Source organism: Delphinapterus leucas, chromosome 1, assembly GCF_059928025.1.
Source record: "Delphinapterus leucas isolate spDelLeu-1000000601 "Yukka" chromosome 1, BTC_Dleu_Yukka2, whole genome shotgun sequence".
Lineage (NCBI taxonomy): Eukaryota > Metazoa > Chordata > Mammalia > Artiodactyla > Monodontidae > Delphinapterus > Delphinapterus leucas.
In genome coordinates, this window is record NC_143129.1 from 77,481,459 (window position 1) to 77,501,075 (window position 19,617).

General features: G+C 56.6%; 4 protein-coding genes across 15 annotated transcripts in view; 2 read left to right on the top strand and 2 right to left on the bottom strand.

Moving 5' to 3' along the window:
- Positions 1–2,782, top strand: part of SMG5 (SMG5 nonsense mediated mRNA decay factor) — a 30,524-nt gene extending 27,742 nt beyond the window's left edge. For 4 of the 6 annotated variants that reach the window (XM_022559581.3, XM_022559580.3, XM_022559582.3 and 1 more), the window contains exons 21-22: positions 1–139; positions 319–2,781. In XM_022559581.3, coding sequence (XP_022415289.2) covers positions 1–139; positions 319–402 — 223 coding nt within the window. In that variant the 3' untranslated portion in view covers positions 403–2,781. Of the gene's footprint in view, positions 140–318 lie in introns of all 6 variants that reach the window. The other 2 variants (XM_022559583.2, XM_089913634.1) reach the window with 2 other exon arrangements.
- PAQR6 (progestin and adipoQ receptor family member 6) lies at positions 35–10,896 on the top strand. 4 transcript variants are annotated; one of them, XM_089913753.1, is made up of 8 exons: positions 35–139; positions 4,371–4,446; positions 4,893–5,020; positions 5,153–5,358; positions 5,489–5,615; positions 6,009–6,105; positions 6,312–6,462; positions 6,800–10,896. In XM_089913753.1, exons 2-8 carry the CDS (start codon positions 4,396–4,398, stop codon positions 7,072–7,074), a joined length of 1,035 nt encoding a protein of 344 aa, XP_089769879.1. In that variant the 5' UTR covers positions 35–139; positions 4,371–4,395; the 3' UTR covers positions 7,075–10,896. The 4 variants fall into 4 exon arrangements, with proteins under 4 accessions (XP_089769879.1, XP_089769884.1, XP_022415293.1 ...); XM_089913758.1 differs by lacking the exon at positions 35–139 and adding an exon at positions 2,846–2,930; XM_022559585.3 differs by lacking the exon at positions 35–139 and adding an exon at positions 3,628–3,734.
- On the bottom strand, positions 7,958–10,556 carry BGLAP (bone gamma-carboxyglutamate protein). Its single transcript, XM_022559595.2, has 4 exons — positions 8,902–10,556; positions 8,630–8,668; positions 8,356–8,425; positions 7,958–8,202 (listed from the first exon to the last, which is right to left on the bottom strand). The coding sequence occupies exons 1-4, from the start codon at positions 8,963–8,965 to the stop codon at positions 8,073–8,075; spliced, it is 303 nt and encodes a 100-aa protein (XP_022415303.2). The 5' UTR covers positions 8,966–10,556; the 3' UTR covers positions 7,958–8,072.
- PMF1 (polyamine modulated factor 1) overlaps positions 10,668–19,617 on the bottom strand; it is a 24,932-nt gene continuing 15,982 nt past the window's right edge. Inside the window, exons 2-5 of one of the 4 annotated variants that reach the window (XM_022559594.2) lie at positions 14,968–15,073; positions 14,120–14,220; positions 12,706–12,840; positions 10,668–11,184 (exon numbers count right to left, since the gene is read on the bottom strand). In XM_022559594.2, coding sequence (XP_022415302.1) covers positions 11,145–11,184; positions 12,706–12,840; positions 14,120–14,220; positions 14,968–15,073 — 382 coding nt within the window. In that variant the 3' untranslated portion in view covers positions 10,668–11,144. Of the gene's footprint in view, positions 11,185–12,705; positions 12,902–14,119; positions 14,221–14,967; positions 15,074–19,617 lie in introns of all 4 variants that reach the window. The other 3 variants (XM_022559592.2, XM_089913846.1, XM_022559593.2) reach the window with 3 other exon arrangements.

Below are 19,617 nucleotides of genomic sequence, written 5' to 3' on the forward strand. Positions count from 1 at the left end.
GACGCTCTATAAGATCCTGGACAGCTGCAAACAGCTGACTCTGGCCCAGGGGGCAGGTGAGGAGGACCCGAGTGGCATGGTGACCATCATCACAGGCCTTCCACTGGACAACCCCAGCACGCTCTCAGGCCCTATGCAGGTGGGTCATGGGGTGATGTTTGGCAGTGTGGAATGGGGAAGAGGTACCGGTGTCGACTCCCTCAGACCAGACAGCTGCCCTTTTCCTCTTCCATCACCCCTTCCCCAGCCCCTCAACGACTTGTCCCAGAGTTTGGGAGGTCAGGCCCTCCTCCATTTGTCCTCCCCCCAATTCTACAGGCAGCCTTGCAGGCCGCTGCACATGCCAGTGTGGACATCAAGAATGTTCTGGACTTCTACAAGCAGTGGAAGGAGATTGGTTGAGACCGACCCCCAGGCCCTGCAGCGGGGCTGACTCCAGATCTCTCCTGCCCTCCCTGGCAGCCAGGACCACCACCTGTAGTCACCCCACCACACGCAGACTCACGCACGCACACAGGAAGGAAGCCCAGCTGCACACAGGCTGCAGGGAGGGCCCAGGAGCCAGCTGGGAGGGTGGGGTCCCCCTGTTGCCAAGACGACGTCAGGAAAGCAAGGAAAGTGCTTGGAGCAGGAGAGGCCTGTGGGCCCCTAGCCAGCCTTCCTGCCTCAGCCCCCCTGCTTTCCCCAGGGGCAGGTGGCAGGCACGGGTGTCTGCGTTTCGTTGGAGTGGTTCCTGGACCTCTGAGGGGAAGGGACAGCAGAAGGGGCCCTTCTTCCTCACCCAAGACGCAGGGTGGTTGGTGCCAGGAGTTTGGGCCCTCTGGGCCTGGGGGTAGAGTTGGGTAACACCAGGTGTCTGGGTGGTTCTCTGCAGACCCTTCCTCTCCTTGAGGACCACCCATCCCCCTCTCATCTCCCTTTGCAGGGGCTGGGCAGCTCTGGAGCCTTGGGGACTCTTAAGGAAGAGGGGCCTGGAGCTGCCTGCACCAGTAGCAGGGCAGGGCTTAGATCCCCTCCTCCTGCTGCAGGGGATGCACACCCATTGCCCCACTTCTGTTTTCTGTCTCCCTTCGTCTAGCTTCCAGGGCAGGGAGCAGGCCCACAACGGCTGCAGGCAGTCTGGCCTATATGCCAGTGAGGGCTTCTGTGCCCGCCAGCCCCATGGTCACTGCGCTTTGTGCTCTGGGCTGCTGTGCTGGGACAGAGTGGGATGCCAGTAAGAGGAGAGAGGGGTGAAGTTTGAGGCCACAACCCCCCTTACTATCTAGGGAGGGGCCTGTGTTCGCATGGACAGCAGAAAGGAGAGGCCCCTTGAAGCTGCCCGCCCAGGGACCCTCTGACCTGATGGGCTTCCCTACTTTTGTCCTTCCCCGGGACTAAAGGCCTGGAGGAGCTGAGCATGGGGCTAGCTTCTGGAGTGTTGAGGTGAATGTGAGAGCAGAGATCACGAATAGCTCAGGGCAGTGAGTGGAGCAGCAAGAGTGGGGCTGAGTGTGGGAGGCTTTGGCCAGGATTGCCTCGGCCCCTCCCGCTCGGGCTGCACATACAGCTCGGGCTGGGGGTTGAGGGTCGGGGATCTCAGCTCTGCTGTTCCCCACCCCAGCACTAGCCTAGCTTCCCAGACTGTTCTCGGAGGAGAACTGGCTGCCTGCCTCCTTCCTCTAAGACAGCAAGTCTGGGACAACCTGGGGGGAGTGGGATCACCCCCACTTCCAGTCCCTGGCAGAGGCTGAGACTAAAGCATCGCTTAATAAAGACCCCCAGAAGTCCACTCCTTGTCTCCTGGTGCCTTTCTGTACAATTTTATTGGGACATGGGAGATTACGTACTGAAATGGCAGTTTGGAAAGGTTTCTTTGAGGTGGCCCAGTTGAAGCAAGTAACCAGCAGTTGGAGCACAAACTCCAGAGATGGTTTTGATAGATGTGAAGTTCATTGAACTGAGCTGCTGCCTTCACAAGGGTGATAGGTGAAAACAATATACAGATGATCCTGAACAATATGAGGTTTTAGGGCGCTGACCCCTATGCAAGCAAAAATCTGCACTTGATTTTACAGTCTGCCCTCTGTATCTGCAGTTCCACATCCATGATTCAACCAACTGGGGACCGTGTAGTACTGAGTACATATTTAGTGAAAGAAAGCTGCATATAAACGCAGTTCAAACCTATGTTCAAGGGTCAACTATTTTGAAGGCTACATTGCTCCCTGGGGGTGGTTTGCGGTTTTCAGCTGGGTCCTCTGAATCAGGGAGAAACTTCCTCAATGGAGAGGTGAGGGTGAACCTTGAAACCAGCCTCTGAGTCTTCAACCCCATCCCTCCGCAAGGACTGACACCTCAAGTGTGTCTGGGGAGTGGAGAAGCTTGGTGAACCCCTCGAGGTTGAACCAACATTTTACCAAATGCATTTGCTCTGGATTCTGCCCAGCACCAGGCGCTGAGAGGCAGCGAAGCACAGTGAGAAGAGGTTTCGGAGAATTCATATTCAGGGTTTGGATGCCTCTGCCCAGCTTGAGGCAGAGCCACTCTCAGCTCCTGGGAGAGCCTGGAACCCTGGAGCCGTGGAGCAGCCTGGTCTGAGGGGGGCGCTCTGCACCACCCTGGCTGCATCCTGGCTAGGGCCCTGGCCTCTTCCGGCCAGTCCGCTCTCAGTGGGGTGGGGTCAAGCTGTAGGGGTTGGCTGTGCGCTGGAGCCCGAGTGAGCTGCCTGCTAATGGGGCTGGGCCACCCCGCACTGCTCTCTGGAGGCTGGACAAGGCTGGGATTGTTCTCTGGCTCCCCTTTGTCTCCCACTCCCCGCCCAGGCCTGGCCCGCCTGCCCGCCACTCTCTTCTCCCTCCCATTGGCCCGGCTGGCAAGAGCCAGGGACTCCACCCGTGGAGCCCGGGGCCTGCCGACCCACCAGCTTAGGAGCGCCCATCAAACTCTGGGTAAGGAAGCTCACCTGGGGCCAAGACGCCCGTTCTGGGGAACTAGAGGCCGCTCGCCTGCTCCGGCCGGCCCCTCCCCCATTTCCATGGCTACAGCGCAAACTCTACTTCAGAGACCTCTGAACCCCAGTGCTGAGGGAAGGGACCCTGAGGGGAGCTAGACGCCAGCATCTTCCTGGTCCACCCTTCCCCCAGGCAGCTTGGGCCGCACTCAGGATAGGTCAGAATACCCCCATCCCACTTCCGGGAGGGGTCATCTTAGTTTCTTTTTGTTTTTTGGCTGCGCCCCGAGGCCTGTGGTAGCGGGATCTTAGCTCCCCGACCCGGGATCAAACCCAGGCCCTCGGCAGTGAAAGCACAGAGTCCTAACCACTGGACCGCCAGGGAATTCCCAGGGTCATCTATCAAATCTCAGCCAGGGTACAGGGACTAGGGACCAGGTCGGCCTTGTGCCCAGCAGGGTCCCCAGCACCCAGCTCAAGGGCAGAGGGCCCCCAAAATGTTGAAAGGCAGGAACGGAGGCTTGGGGTTCAGGCTGGCGGTGTGAGGGCCCAGAGTGTGTGCGGAGCAAACATGCACACAGAGAGTAGGCAAAGCGATGACAGGAAGAGGCACGGGGCGGGGCTGGAAAGTTTTGGCCTGGAGAGGTGGGAGGAGTGTCCTGTTCTCCCTCCTCCTGGGGCAGCTCCACCCGCCCTGGTGGCCCAGCCCATCCGCTTGTGCCAAGGAATGTGCCTGGGAGAGGCGGCCTGAGAGGCGGGCAGGCGGGCAGCAAAGCTGCGGCCACCCGGAGGCAGCACACAGGTCTGAGGCTGAGGGGCCGGGGCTCAGGTGGGGCAGGGACCCCAAATGCCCCCCCGGGGCACAAGTGTAGTCTTCAGAGAAGAGCCAGGCATCCCCCTAATTCCTTGTTCCACCGGTAGGCATCTGGCCTCTCCAAGAATTCTCCCTGAGCACCCTAAGTTTTCTGTGCTCAGCCCAGGCACTGTGAGCCAAGGGGCTTTCTGGTGCTGGCGATGGCGGTGGTGGTGTGTACTTAGGCTCTCTCTGTGCTGTCCTCCGTAAGTCAGGGTTCTTCTGAGACAAAAACTGGGGGTTGGGGACCTGGCTCCAGGGTCCAGGGTTACTGAGGCAGCCTTCTGGCTGAGGAGGACCCTCCGCTCCTTGCTGAGTCGAGGCTGACCAGCCCCTCTCAATGGGGGAACTAAATAGCCCCCAGGCTAGGCTGGGGAGGGGTTGGGGTTATGACCACTGGGGAAGCTGGGCCAGCCTCCCCTGGCCTGAAGGAAGCAGCTTGGTGGCCAGCTACCACCCGCATGCATGCCCGTGTACACAGCCTACCCTGGGACTCAGTGACCAGGTTCAGCCTGGACCTGGGCGAAAAGGGACCTGTGGATGGGGGCAGATACCTAATTCCCCCCCCCCGCCCTTTGTCTCTAGGTCAACGTGGAGGTGCCGGGCCACCATGCTCAGTCTCAAGCTGCCCCAGCTCCTTCGCGTCCACCAGGTCCCCAGGGTGAGGGATTCACCGACTCCTACTTCTCAGGGGACTGGCTGGGGCAAAGTTTCTTCTCTTTTTGCAAGTGCAGAAGTCCCTGCTCTAGGCTAACTCTTATCCCTGCCGTTTCAGTGTGGGACTCTTCTGCTCTCTAAGGAACAGGCTTGTGACCTGCTCCCTAGAGCCCAGAACACTCTTTTATCCAGAGTCGGCTTCCTCAGAGCACCCTGTGTCCATCCTATCTTGTCCCCTTACTCTGCCTCTTCTGTTTCTCACCTGCTCTCTGGGTACTGGAAACTGTGGTGAGATGGGGTTGGATTTAGTTTGACTTTGGGGCCATTGTGATCTCCAGCCCATTCCCTTCCACCCTGCTTCCAGAGAAAGGGTGGGACACAGTGGAGTCCCTTGGAGAGAAAGGGTGGGACACAGTGACTCCTCTCCTCCCCTGCCCCCCACAACCCCAGGTGTTCTGGGAAGATGGTATCATGTCTGGCTACCGCCGCCCCACCAGCTCGGCCTTGGACTGTGTCCTCAGCTCCTTCCAGATGACCAACGAGACCGTCAACATCTGGACTCACTTCCTGCCCACCTGGTGAGGGAGGCTCTGTCCCAGGCTTGGGCCTCGAGCTCAAGGGGGTACTCAGGCGGACCGGGACCGTCCGGGCCCGCGGGCTGCACTGGGAGTCGCTGGGGGTCCGGTGGCCTGAGCACGTGCCTGCCGCAGGTACTTCCTGTGGCGCCTCCTGGCGCTGGCGGGAGGCCAGGGCTTCCGGTCGGAGCCCTACCACTGGCCGCTGCTCGTCTTCCTGCTGCCCGCCTGCCTCTACCCGTTTGCGTCGTGCTGCGCGCACACCTTCAGCTCCATGTCACCCCGCGCGCGTCACATCTGCTACTTCCTGGACTACGGCGCGCTCAGCCTCTACAGCCTGGGTGAGCCCCGCGGCAGAGGCTGGGGCGGTGGGCAGGGGGGCGGGGGCGTTCCGGGGCGGGGCGGGGGTGTGGCGCGGGGTCTCCGGGGCGGGGCCTCAGCTCCCCTCCCCCGCCCCCCCCGCCCCGCCAGGCTGCGCCTTCCCCTATGCCGCCTACTCCATGCCGGCCTCCTGGCTGCACAGCCGCCTGCACCAGCTATTTGTACCCGCCGCCGCACTCAATTCTTTCCTGTGCACCGGCCTCTCCTGCTACTCCCGGTGGGTTCTCGGCCAGTGGTGAAGGGGAAGGCGGAGGGACAGGACAGAGCACCCACAAACACCTGGACACCCAGGACCACTGGGGTGTGCCTGCGTTTCACTGCTCTTGAACAACATTGGTAACAATGGGACCGTTTATTGAGGACTTCCTGTGCCCAGACCCTGTGCACCAGCACCATCCCTGCGCTGCCTCTAACTCTCACAGCCACCTAAGAGGCAGGTGTCTATCCCCGTCTAACAGCTGTTGTCACTCACAGAGAAGTCATGTGGCCTAAGGGCTTTCATAGCCACTAAGCTACACTGACATTCCATCTTGGCCAAAGGTCCCCTGCCCTCCTCTGACCCCCACCCCAGCATAAGGATGGTGACCAGCCTTTCACTCCCGCCTCCCAGGTTCCCCGAGCTAGAAAGCCCTGCGCTCAGTAAGATCCTCCGCACGGCTGCCTTCACCTATCCCTTTCTGTTCGACAACCTCCCGCTCTTCTATCGGGTAAGGCTCCTGCTTTCCTGTCCTGACCCTCACAGTGCCCACCCCCAGCCCTGCCCCCTCGATCCCTGACTCAGCCCTGCTGCCCACCCTCCTAGCCCAGCACCCAGTCCAGCTGTGCCCTCCCCCTCCTCATCCTCACCAGACCCCAGACACATGATGTCCACCCCCAAAGCCCCTCCCCGTCAACCTTGCTTTTCCTTTGCCAGCTCGGACTGTGCTGGGGCAGGGGCCACAGCTGTGGGCAGGAGGCACTGAGCACCAGCCACGGCTACCACCTCTTCTGCGCGTTGCTCACTGGCTTCCTCTTTGCCTCCCACCTGCCTGAGCGGCTGGCACCAGGACGCTTTGATTACATCGGTGAGAGCAGACCTGGCCTGGCCCAGGAGGGGATGGGGAGACAGCTCCCCAGAGCACAGAGTGAACTGAGTAAAGGAGAGTATTCCTGGCAGGGCCCTCAGGGTCCAGGCCCAGCCCCAGTCCTCAGATAACAACAAAACCAGCAGCCTGTAGGCCAGGGGCTCTGTGCACAGCAGCTCACTCACTCTTGCCAATAACTCTGGGAATTGGGTTTCTTATTCCCAGTTTTAGGGGAGTAGCAGGCCCAGAGGATGTGGTGCTCACCATGGGTCACAGGATGAGTTGGGGCAGCCCTGGGGATGGGGTATGTGCCCTCACCTGCCCATCCTCCCCACAGGCCACAGCCACCAGCTATTCCACATCTGTGCAGTGCTGGGCACACACTTCCAGCTGGAGGCGGTGCTGGCTGATATGGGATCTCGCCGAGCCTGGCTGGCCATGCAGGAACCGCCGCTGGGCCTGGCGGGCACAGTGGCCACACTGGGCTTGGCAGTGGCCGGGAACCTGCTCATCATTGCTGCTTTCACAGCTTCCCTATTTCGGGCTCCCAGTACGTGCCCCCTGCTGCAGGGTGGCCCGCTGGAGAGGAATACAAAGGCCAAACTACAGTGAGGCCCCAGCTCTGAGCCTGCCCTGGAGGGAAGCAGAGGCCAGGCGCACCGCCCCCCCCCGCCCCCCCCCCTCCCCCCCGTGCTGGGGAGGAGCCCAGACCCAGGCCTGCTTAGACGGGGGCACTTCTTAGCCTGGAACCAAGAGGAGTGGCTGAGGAGAGAGTGCGGAGATCAGAAGGCAGAGGAGAGGAGAGGGGCTGGGAGGCTGGTAGAGAGTAGGAGGGTCAGGAGGGTGCTCTTGATGGGGCTGGGGGAAGTGCTGAGGGTCTGAGAGGGGAGGTGCGTGTGTCCAGGCTGGAGCTGCCCCACCTGCCATCGAAGGCTGGGATGGGGAGGTGTTGGGCCCTTTCATCTGGTCCCATCTCTGGTGCTCCTGGAGTTTCTGCTCAGCCCAGGCAAGAACTAACATGACTAACCCAGGCCCATCCTGAATGCTTATTAACCAGGCCAGGAGGCCCGCTACTGCCCCCACCCCCAAACCAGGCAGTACCATCTACCGGAAGCTCTTTGCCTATGGCGATGAGGCTGTCTGTCCTGGTCACAGCCGTATACTCCAGGCGTCCAGGCCTTTGGGATCTGGTCTATTTGGGTGTGTCACGGATGGGGCAGTGGGTTGAGGTGGGGGAGGGTGCTGGGCTAGAGAGGAGAACCCTATTTAGACTTTAGGAAGCCACCTTCAATGCTTCTGGACTGAGGCAGGGATAAATAAATAACTCAACAACAGATTTTGGGAAGCACTTTCTGGGACTGAAAAAGGTAAAACCTCCTCTCCACTCCCCATCCTCCCAATACCTCCTCCTCACACTCCATAGATGGACAAAGAATCACAGCCCCACCAGTTCCTCTTCCGGAGTTTATTCTGGAGCAGCTGGGATGATGCTCCCAGCTGCTGGGATCTCACACTTGCCGGGCAGGGAGGTCAGGGAGAGGGGAGGGGGAGGGGTCCCGGAGAGGAGGCAGAGCTGGGGGCTGCCAGCCAGGCCGTCAGGGCTGAGAGCTCTAGGCTGTGCCGTATAAGCGCCGATAGGCCTCCTGGAAGCCAATGTGGTCAGCCAGCTCGTCACAGGCGGGGTTGAGCTCACACACCTCCCTCCTGGGCTCCAGCGGATCTGGGTAGGGGGCTGGGGCTCTGAGAGCCCAACACACTGGCATCAGCCTCCATGCAAAATGCCCGCCCCTCCTCCCACTGCGCTTGGGGCTCCAGAGTCCTCCCACAGCGGCCGCTCCTCCCAGCCCATCCTGGAGATGCAGGGCCCTGGCCCAGCACCTCCTTTTCTCTCACCCCAGCCCATGATCCAGGTAGCGCCTGAGTCTCTTCACCACCTCGCTGCCCTCCTGCTTGGACACAAAGGCTGTGGAGCAGAGGGTCAGGGGTCAGGTGACTCCGAGTTTGGGTGGACAAGGTGGGGAGTAGGCTGGCCTTCCTGAGAGCCAGATGGGACGGGGCAGGAGGGGAGAATGGGACTGAGGGGACCAGGGTGAGACAGGGGTGCTGGGAGTGGGCAGCACCATTGAGTGATACAGGGCACAGCTTCCCATCAGGCCCTGCCTCATACCTGCACCTTTGCCAGACTCCTCATCTCTGGGCTTTGCATCTGCAAGAAAAAGGAGCCCAGTTCACCCCTGCTCATCCCTAGGGCTCTCCCTCTCCTCCCCTCTCCCCTCCTCTCCCTCCACAAGGACAGCAGTGGGGGCAAATGGACTGAGCCCACAGAAGGGTGGTTAGACTGCCAATAGGGACTGCCAGTGGAAGGGGTGAGGAGAGGTGAGGCCATGGTGCTTTCCCCTCACAGCTCCCGCGGGCTGGGGCAGGGGTAGGGGCACTCACCTGCCCAGCCAGCGAGGCAGAGTGTGGCCAGGGCCAGTAGGGCGAGGAACATGAGGGGTCTCATGGTGTGTCTGTCAGCGGCTGTGCTAGGGCTGCTGCTCAGGACTCAGCTGGTCTGCCCCTCCCAGCCTCCAGCACTGTTTTATACTCTCTGGGCTGTGCCCCAGAGGCAAGGGTGCGGGCGGGTCTTGGGGGAATCTACCAGGGCTATTTGGGGGTCAACCGCCTAGGCCAAACCCCAAAGGATGTTGTGGTTGGAGCTGCGGCTGCCTGGGCAGGCCCCTGGGAGTGATGGAGGAAGGTGGGCCTCAGTCCAAGACTGCCAGCCTCCAGACAAGGTCCCCAGCCCCTCCTCAAGGGGGTTGCCCCAGGTCTCCCAGCCCCTACTCACTCTCCCTCGGAGCCCCAGCCTCAGTTTGAGCACCAGCGGGGCAGACCGGGAGGGGTAGGAGGGGGAGCCTAGAGAGGAAGGGGGGCCCAGAGGTCCAAAATAGATTTGCACAAAGCTGGGCTACAGCCTCCCACAGGCTGATTTCCACTGTCAGCCCTGTGGGCAGGAGCCAAACTCAGTGAGGGAGGGCCAATGCCCTCATTCACCCCGAGGGCCTCTGCCCCAGAGAGACCTCAACAGCAGGCCTGGCATGGGGGCGGCTCGACTCTGCTCAGGCCCTGAGCCTTGGGATGGGGGAAGGGGTTGGGGCAGCACAGGGCCAAGAGCCAAAAGCCAACACAGGTGTGGCCAGGTGTGAGGTAAGGACAGCCCTTCTGTCTGCGACTGGCCAGGTGGGCACTGAGGTGGGAACCCCCTTCCCCATGCCCCTCGCACCTCTGAGCTCCTGACCGCCCCACCCCGATCCTTTTCCTGCCCTCACAGCCTCCCCACTGCCAACAACCCTGGGGACCTGTCCTCCGAGGGGCAGAACATCCAGCCTGAAAAACCCCACCCCAGACCTGAAAGCCACTTCTGCCTCAGCTCAGCCTGGAGAAGAGGGAGGGTGTCCTCCCCCACCACCCACTCACCAGGTGGAGACCTGCCAGACGAAGCACTGCTGCCTCCACCCCACGGCCGGTGGCTGGATGTTTAGGCGTGTCCAGGAGGAGAGAGGAGCCACTAGGCTCAACTTGGGGGGGTGGGGTTGATGATCAGGGACCACCCTGCCATCTTCCCGAGTGTCCCCGCTGCTCCTAGACAGACCCAACCAGGCCTCTCTCTACAGAGTTAGGGTGAAGCCCTTGCCAGGGAAGAAAGTTCTGCCCCCACCCACACCCACTCCCTTCACCCTCCAGTCTGGAGGAAACACCCACCCTGCCTTTGGCTAAGTCACTCCTGATGCCCTGTGGCCCTGGCTGGGGAAGAGGGGGTTGTGAGAAGCCGGAGGACAAAGCCCCAGCCATTTGGAGGGCCCACTTGCTCCATGTTCGAGCACTCACCAGGCGCAAACAAACACCTAGGGAGGCCCACCATAGAGCCTCTCAGAATCAACCCAAGGCAAAGAGAAGGGCAGGCGCATGGACAGAGTGACAACCCCCCGGAAGCTTGTCCTGGCCTCAGGGAACCCAAGGCTCCTGGTTTCTGTGACAAGGGGCTTCACTGCCCTTCCATACATGATGGTCAGATACACCCCCCACCAACCCTCCCCAGCCTGGAGGCTCTCAGAGCCCTGCAACTGGGGCCTCGACTGGAGCCAGGACTCTGGAGTCCAGGGTGGGATCTTGGCCCAGGAGAGTCCTGGGAGAGGCCCAGGCAGAGGGAGCATCCTCACAGATTACAGTGTAGTGGAGGAAGTTTATTTGCGGATGTGGAGAGAACATGGCAAGGGCCCTTGGGCTGGCCAGCAAGGGGGCAATCAGTGGAAACTGAATACAGATTCCCCAAGCCAGGTCCTAGGGAGGGCTCAGGAATAGGCGATATGTGTGATGGGGGTAGGGTGGGGGGTTGGCCTGAACCTAAAGGAGAGGCAGCATGGTGCCTAATTCCCAGGGCGGGAGCTGGCCAAGAATCCTAAAGTTAGAAGAAAACAGTGAGGAATCTGAAGGTAGTGTGTGTTTTTGACCCCAAGGGAGCCCCAGAGGCACAATGGCAGTGGAGACAGCTGAGGCCTCCTTCTCCGGCAAATTTCATCACTGCTTAGGGACTGTTCTCGGAGGCAGCTCACTCAGGCTCAGCATCCTGGACCACAGGCCCTTGACCTTGACTGCCCTCTGCTCCTGGGCCGGGCCCTCTCCTCCTCACTCAGGCTCCCTCAGCACGGCCACCAGCTCCTTCTGTTCTCTGTGTAGAGCCTGACATCAATGAGAGAGAACAGACAGACTGGGAGATGAGAAAATCCAAACCCTTTCCCTCTACTGTCCTTGACTCCAGGCCTGGGTTTCCCCCAGGATGATAAGGAAGGGGTCTGAAACTCATATCACAGGCCCAGCAAGGCATATTAGGAAATCCGCCCCACTCAGCAGTTGTTTATGGCAGGCTGGGTGCCATGGCCACCTAGGCTGGGCCTCCCCAGAGAAGAGCCAATTTTCAAAAAGGGCCCCTTAAGTGTCCCCCGATCCTCTGACCTCACTGGAGATTTCTAGCAGAGAAACTTTCTTAAATTAAGTGGACTTGCAGCTGGGCTACAGACATGGGAATTGTAGTGAAAAAGGGCTCTTTGAGCCCACACGGGGCTCAGCACTCAACACTCAATCCAGCTGACCCACTTCAAACAATGGTTAGCATCTGTAGCTGTAATGGGAGAGGTGTGGCTATAAGAGCAGGGGGCTTCCTTCTTCCTCTTAAAATAGAAGCACTGAATGTCAGAGCCGGCAGGGCGCTGGGGATCACTATTTGGCCAATTTGGAAGCCAAAGCCTAGACAGGGGAGTGACCCTTGGCCTCATGGTGATGAAGCGCCAATGGCAGAGCTGCCGGAGGACTCAGCAAGGCAGCCCCGAGAGTACCCGAGACACAACTCTCAACTGTGGAACCTGTCCCAGGAGACGGCACTAGGCTGAGGCCTCGGTTACACCACCTGGGTGTCTGCTGTGTAGGGCCTGGGCCACCACACTACACTACACTACACTACACACTCCCAGGGCCAGTGTGTTACAGGAGGAGGCTGAGGGGGTGAAGATAAGAGGAAGCAGAGCAAGGCACCAGCCTTTCTCCTGCTGCCGCCTCCCTGAGGCTTGGGGCCTTGCTGAGGCTGGGGCAGGGCCTTCAGATTGCCCCTGACTGGTCTTGGGAAGAAGACCAGGGGACCTGAGAGCCATGGATCTGGGGACTTATTCCCCTCGGGAATAGGAGGGTCTGCCCCAGGAAGGGAGCTGTCGAGTGGCCACAGGTAAACGTAAGTTGGACATCTAAATGATGAGGAGAACCCAATAATGGGCCACCGTTCAAGCCCCACTAGAAACCCTCTTTTGGAACTACATTTTGAGCTGGCGAGAAAATCCATCTCATCACTCTGTAGCCACATGTGCTATCTGCGTCACCCAGCCTGATTACTCTCTTCCCCCTTATTCACCAACTTGGCCCCAAGTGACTGTGGGCCACTTTCAGAAATTGAGTTCACCCTCAAAGGACACATATTTGTTGCATGGAGGATATGTCTTAGGTATGTTGACGGCTCTAGAAGTCATTCTGCTGTACACATTTTAAAAGTACTGGGCAGTGATCACATGGAGTAGAACCACCATGGCTACAGAGGATTAACCCTGATCCTGACATGGAGGAGCCATCCCTGGGCAAGTCACTTGCCCTCCCTGGGCCCGTTTTCTCCTCGGCTGCAGCGGAGCACGTGCCTGAGGGCAGGGCCGGGACACTCACCTGCCAGGCCTGCTGCCGGGCCTGGCCCTGCAGCTGCAGCTCCTCCACCTGCCTGCGCCCGGCCAGGACGGCATCTGCCAGCTGCCTGTTCTCGGCCTCCTGTTTCTGCACACGGCGCTGCAGGGCGTCCCGCTGCTGCAGAAAGTAGGGCACCACAGCGCTGCACAGGTCCTTCTCTGGGATCCCACTAGGGCGCCTGCAGGGCCGCAGGGGGCGCAGGGGTGGGGACAGAGAGTCGTTGTGTGGGGTAAGGCTTCTCCTTCCAAACCCAGCCAGTGGCATTCCCACCTTCAGCCTCCAGCTGGCTGGCTCTCCAGGACTCTCCTGCAGTCCCTCGCACTCCCAAGATCCAACCGCATGGCTCCTGCTCCTGAGGGGACGCTAACCCCTTGTCCCTTAGCTTCAGCTCCCAGGAACCCATCTCTCCTCTTCTCACCAACCCACACCTTAGCCCTCCTCCTCATCCACAGACACTCCCTCCAGCTGTAAACCTCCAGGGCTGGAGATGATTTCCTCGGTCCTTGTGACCATGTGCCTTGCTGGTGCATCCACACCATGGGACTGTGAGCTGGAGAGATGGGGGAAGGTGGTGGCCTGAGAGCAGGCCCAGACCCCAAGAGGCCCTGGCTGGCTAATGTGAGAAGATAAAGGAAAGACAGGTCTGAGGAGGCAAGAGTTTAGGGGGTGCTGAGTGCCCAGTGTGAGGAGATAGGCCAGTTCTGATGGGCAGTGGGGTAGAAGCCACTGTAGGTTCTTTAAAAATTCCTTCTCAGTTATAAAAGTTAATTCTCTTAAGTTATGAATGTCACAAAGCATTAGCAAATTGAAAAGCACAAAAAAGGTTTTTACTCCTCCTGACCTAGGATTCTACTCAGGCAGGAAATGGAGGCAGGAGGCAGGAGCTCAGGCCACTTGCCATCTCGGTGGCCTCAACTCTCCACTCCTGTCCCCAGGGCCTCCTTCTCCATCCTGCCCAGAACAACCTGGCAGCAGGGCTGCCCACTGGAATGACAGCCCCGGGAGAGAAGGTCTTTCGTGTCTTAGTCGCTGCTGAATCTCTGGCATCTACAACAGTATTAGGCGTATAGTAAGTGCTTCTAAGTGTTTGTTGAATGAACAAATGAATAAAAACCAGATGCCTGGGCCAGACTAATCGACATAAGACTCCAAACCTCGCTATTATGCCTCATCCCACTCCCTCTACCCTCTCTCTTGCAGGCCAGATGGGTCCTGAAATGAGCTCCCTGGGAAGATTTCTCTCATCCCAGTCACCTCAACCCCCTGGACTACATGCGCTTGCCCCCAGCTCTCCTGCCCCAGAGGGGCTATGCATTTGTCTCTCTGTTCTGGGTCACTGTTTGGTGTTGGTCCTCTCCACCTGTCCATGCGGGGGGGCAGGCATCACCCTTCTCACCAAGCCGGCTCCTCGCAGTCCTTGCTTCCTTCCACAATCGCATCCAGCGCATTCAGGACAGCTTCCAGGTTTCCCTCGGCTTTGATTTCAGAGATTTCCTCCTGAAAAGAGGAAAGAGCTATAGTAATACCAGACAACTCCATATGCTGAACTACTAACGGCACTTAGTAAAATTTTAGCTAATTTAAGTTCTGTCTTTATACAAACATTCCAACTTTTCTACATGTGACTTTTATAATTAAGAAAATAAAGTATAAAATAGAATACATTTAAAAAGAGCCTGCAGCAAGCCTCTCCTCCTGCACATCATCTCTGAAGGCTGCATCCCTGCTGTTGTCCCCACAGCTGAGCACCCTTTGCGGACAGCACACATACATTCTGATGCTTAACGAAGCCCATCCTGGAGTGTGACAGCATGGAAGTTAAACTCCCAAGAGGGATCACTTAAAGACAGGAATGGAATCCTGTCCTTTTCTGTATCCCCTCCGGTATGCAGTTCCAATGAATTCAACAATTTGCTAAATGCCTCCTCTGTGCCAGGCTCTGCACCAGGTGCTGGAGAAACACAGAGGAGTAGACCCAGGCGTGCCCTCGCTGAGCTCACAAGGTCAGGTGCGACAACAACTATAAACTCAATTACAACACAGGGCAATGAGACAAGAGGCATTCAAGATACCCCTGCCATTTGGAGGGAACGGATGATGGCCACTGCAGCCTGGGGGCACAGAGGACAGTTTCAGGGACTGAGGATAGAGAGGGGCTGACGGCAGCGTCCCTGCCTTCAGAGGGCTGATGATCTGGAGGCAGGACCCGAGCCAATAGTACCTGCTGGGCTTCTTGCCACTCACCTGGATAGATGTCTGCAACTGAGTTACAAACTTGTCATAGATGCGCCGTGTCATCTCAGGCTGCAACTGGTAGAAGCACTTGTAACAGTCAGTGAATCTCTGGTAGCTGGGGGTAAGGAGAGAAGGCAAAGGTTGGGGGGTTCAGAGTCATAGGCTCTTCTTGCCTGGGCAGCCCTGCCCCTCATCACAGGACTCTGAGCCTTGTCTCCTTCATGGTGCTGGTTAAAGGCAGTAGATGCAAAGTGTCTCATCTGCAGCTCCAGTCTCTGAGGATGGCTCAGCCCCACCAGTCTCCCCACTTCCTCTCAGCAGAGCCCCAGTTGAGTTCACCCTCTGAAGGGTGGGTCACAATTAGGCCAGCCGTGGTTCTTAAACTTGACCTTACCAAGCACCAAATCACCAGGAGAGCTTGTTAAAACTCAGATCGCTGGGCCCCACCCCCTCAGTTTTGAACAAGCTCCAAGGTGCTGCTGGTGCTGCTGGTCTGGGCACTCCACTTTGAGAAGCTCTGGTCATCCTAGTCCCCTTGCAGGGCTGCGTTAGGACAGGACATGTGGTCTCTGGGAGAGGTTTCCTTACTCCTAAAAAGAGCCACACCGGAAGGAACTGATGTCTGTAGGGCATGACTATATCCAGGTGATGCCTCTAGCTCCCAGCAACCATGGAGGGCCTGGTCTGAGAGCAAAGTTTCTACCCTAAGGAGGCAGAGCAGAAGGAGGAAAGAAGCCGGGTCTCTGAGAATATCGTCAAGCTGCTGAAAACACCCACCTGGAGCAACCCTACCTTGGGGCTTCTTGTTAGTGAGCTAGTGGATTTCTCTTATTGTTCACACCATTTAAAATCAGGTCTCTGTCACTTGGCAGCAGATACACCCCTTGTAGCTGGAAAGGTCAAAGGGTACCCAGTACACTGCCAACGGCTTGTTCTTCTTGGAAAAAGAAACTCAAATAAGGTAAATGGCTGTCTCCTCTCCCTCCTCATTTTTGTGCGTGTCTCTCAGCCTGCTCTCTCAGGCCCTTCCCCTCCACAAGTGTTCACTGAGCACCTGCTATGTGCTGGGTGCTCCGGGTCAGTGAGACTGGCCCGGCCCTCCTAGAGCTTCCAGTAGAGGAAGAGATGGCAGCAAACATAGAAACTCACATGTGAATGTGGAGAAGATTACTTGTGGAGAGTGCCTGGAAGGAAAAGGACCAGGGTCATGGGGCTGAGAGTGTGTACCATGGGGATCACCTCTAAGTGGGGAGGTGGTCGGTGAAGCCCTCTCTGATGAAGCAATGTTCAAGGGACCGGTGAAAAGTGTCTGAGGAGGAGTCCTGGAACACAAAAAACCCACCCTGACGCTTTGCTATGGGCCCAGATACCCCTCAGCCATGTGAGCCAGGCTGCTGGGCTCTGGACAAACAGGGGGTTAGGTACCTGGAACCCCATGCATAGCCCCCACCACACCCAGGGAGTCACTACTGGGTCCTCCTTTTCTCATGGCTCTTTGGGCCTCCTGGCCTAATTCCTACCCCCAAAACAATGTCTTCTGAAACAGGTGCAGTGTGAGAGCAGTGGTGTGCTGAGGCCAGCTCACAGTGGCTTGCAAGAGATAACCGTTAAATTTCCAGGAAATCTGTGAGCCAGTTGTTAAACACAGCCATTACTGAAAATTAAATTATACAAAGTTACAATAAATTATATTAAAAACAAAGGTACCGGGACGTCCCTGGTGGGGCAGCGGTTAAGAATCCGCCTGCCAATGCAGGGGACATGGGTTCGAGCCCTGGTCCAGGAAGATCCCACATGCCGCAGAGCAACTAAGCCCGTGAGCCACAACTACTGAGCCCACGTGCCACAACTACTGAAGCCCGCGCACCTAGAGCCTGTGCTCCGCAACAAGAGAAGCCACCGCAATGAGAAGCCCACACACTGCAACAAAGAGTAGCCCCCGCTAGCCACAACTAGAGAAAGCCTGCACACAGCAACGAAGACCCAACGCAGCCAAAAATAAATAAATTAAATAAATAAATTTATTTAAAAAAAAAAAGATACTAACTGCTCAAAACATATGACTTCCTAATCATTCTACACATTTTACTCTGCTCTGGAAGCTGTTTCCATCTATGGTCTCGATCTGTGGAAACAGGTGTGCTGCTGCCCATCTCTTCTCTACTGTGTGTAGTGATGCTACGCTGGTAAGCTTAGGAGTATTTACACCTCAGAAACTGGCAAACACTGCAAGCCAGGGCTTTATTTCAGGAGAGCTGGCTGTACGCACCTACCAGCACACCTCTGGGTAAGGGTGACAGTCTCTCATCCTTCTGAGGGTACACATTAGACATCAGTACCCCTTGGAGGCTAAACCTAGGTACCAAAAGGACAATACAAAGATGACAGGCATCATTTCAACCTGCAGCAGAGCCCCAGACATCTTGTTGTTTTGCCACTGACCCCACAAGCCACGCAGCCATGTGGCTACATGGAGGAATGTGGAGGGATACATGACACCTGACAAAGCACAGCTGGAATTGAAACCGGGTAATTGTGGCTTGAACTGGGTTTGGCTCAAACACGGGAGATCCTGTTCCTCCTCCCAGCCCACTCGCCAGGCACATCTGAGCTGGATGCATCTCCACCCAGTTCAGGCGGCTGGCAGCAGACAGGGCCCAGGGCAGGGGTGAGGATAATTCTGCCCACCAGTGCTGCCCGTCAACCCTTCTGAGACTTCAGTGAAAGTGAAGGACCCAGAAACATGTACACTGTTACAAACACACAAGATGGGAAACATATGCTCCAAGGACATGGAGGGAGAACAGCCAGGTTGGAGGTCAGGAGGAAAGTGATTTCTTTCCTTTTCTTTTTTTATTGGAATATAATTGCTTTACAATGTTGTGTTAGTTTCTGCTGTACAGTGAAGTGAATCAGCTATATGTATACATATATCCCATCCCTCTTGGACCTCCCTCCCCCCCATCCCGCCCATCTAGGTCATCACAGAGCACTGAGTTGAGCTCCCTGTGCTATACAGCAGGGTTCCCACTAGCTGTCTATTTTACACATGGTAGAGTATTTATGTCAAACCTAACCTCCCAATTCATCCTACCCTCCCCGTCCCCCACTGTGTCCACACGTCCGTTCTGTACGTCTGCGTTTCTATTCCTGCCCTGCAAATATATTCATCTGTACCATTTTTCTAGATTCCACATATATGCATTAATATATGGTATTAGTTTTTCTCTTTCTGACTTACTTCACTCTATATGACAGACTCTACGTCCATACACATCTCTACAAATGACCAAATTTCATTTCTTTTTATATAATATTCCACTGTATATATTTATATGTATATATTTATATGTATATATTCCACTGTATATATTTTATGTAATATTCCACTGTATATATTTACCACATCTTCTTTATCCATTCATCTATCGATGGACATTTAGGTTTCTTTTCTTCTAGTTTCATTGAGACATAATTGACATACAGCACCCTGTAAGTTTAAGGTATACAGCATAATGATTTGACTTAGATATATTGGTAAATGATGACCACAATAAGTGTGGTTAATATCCATCATCTCAAATAGAAACAAAAAAGAAGAAACAAAAGAAAAAAAAGGATTTTTCTTGTTATGAGAACTCGTAGGATCTACTTTTTTTTTTTTTTTTGCTGTACGCGGGCCTCTCACTGTTGTGGCCTCTCCCGTTGCGGAGCACAGGCTCCGGATGAGCAAGCTCAGCGGCCATGGCTCACGGGCCCAGCGGCTCCGCGGCATGTGGGATCCTCCCGGACCGGAGCACGAACCATGTCCCCTGCATTGGCAGGCGGACTCTCAACCACTGCGCCACCAGGAAAGCCCGGATCTACTTTCTTAACAGCTTTCACATATACTATACAGCAATGTTAACTGTAGTCATCAAGTTGTACGTTACATCCCTAGTACTTATTTATCTTATAACTGGAAGTTTGTATCTTTTGATCAACTTCATGAAATTCCCTCTCCCCCCAGCCCCCAGGGACTCCTTTCTTGGGAGACAATGCAGACCTGGGAATGCTGTGAATGCCCTTGTGAATTTCCCAAAAACATACATTCACAGAGAAACAGGAAAAGTGATGCATTTTAGAAAACATTCATTGCCACCCCCTCCAAATGTCAACTTTTATCTTCTCATGTAAACTCTAATGTCTTTGTGGATAGGGACGCCATCTGCAATGGTGCTGGGATTTCCAGGGTACCCAGAACAGTGTTAGATACATAGCACACTCAAGACATGCTGTAGACCAGGCAACTGGGGCTGAGCTGAGACCTGGGCTGCCTGGCCTCAGGCTTGGTCCATTCCCAGCCACCTCCCCTACCCTGGACCCCAGGGTACCAGGGCCTGGGCTACTTGGACAGAGCAGTCCTCTTCACAGAGCATCCCCAATGGCCCCTCTGCCAAGCCCCCCTTTGCCCTCTGCTGGAACGGTCTCCTGGCCTCGGCCTTCCAAGGGTACACAAGGGGCCATCCAGCTTTGTGCTGGGTAAGTGTACGGCTCTAAAGACTGCCTGTCCTTTTGCCTACGTTCAAATCCTACCTCTAGCCCTCATCAGCTGAGTGATCCTGGACAACTTCTTTACCTTTATAAGCATCAGTTTCCTCCTTTGTCAAATGGAGATAA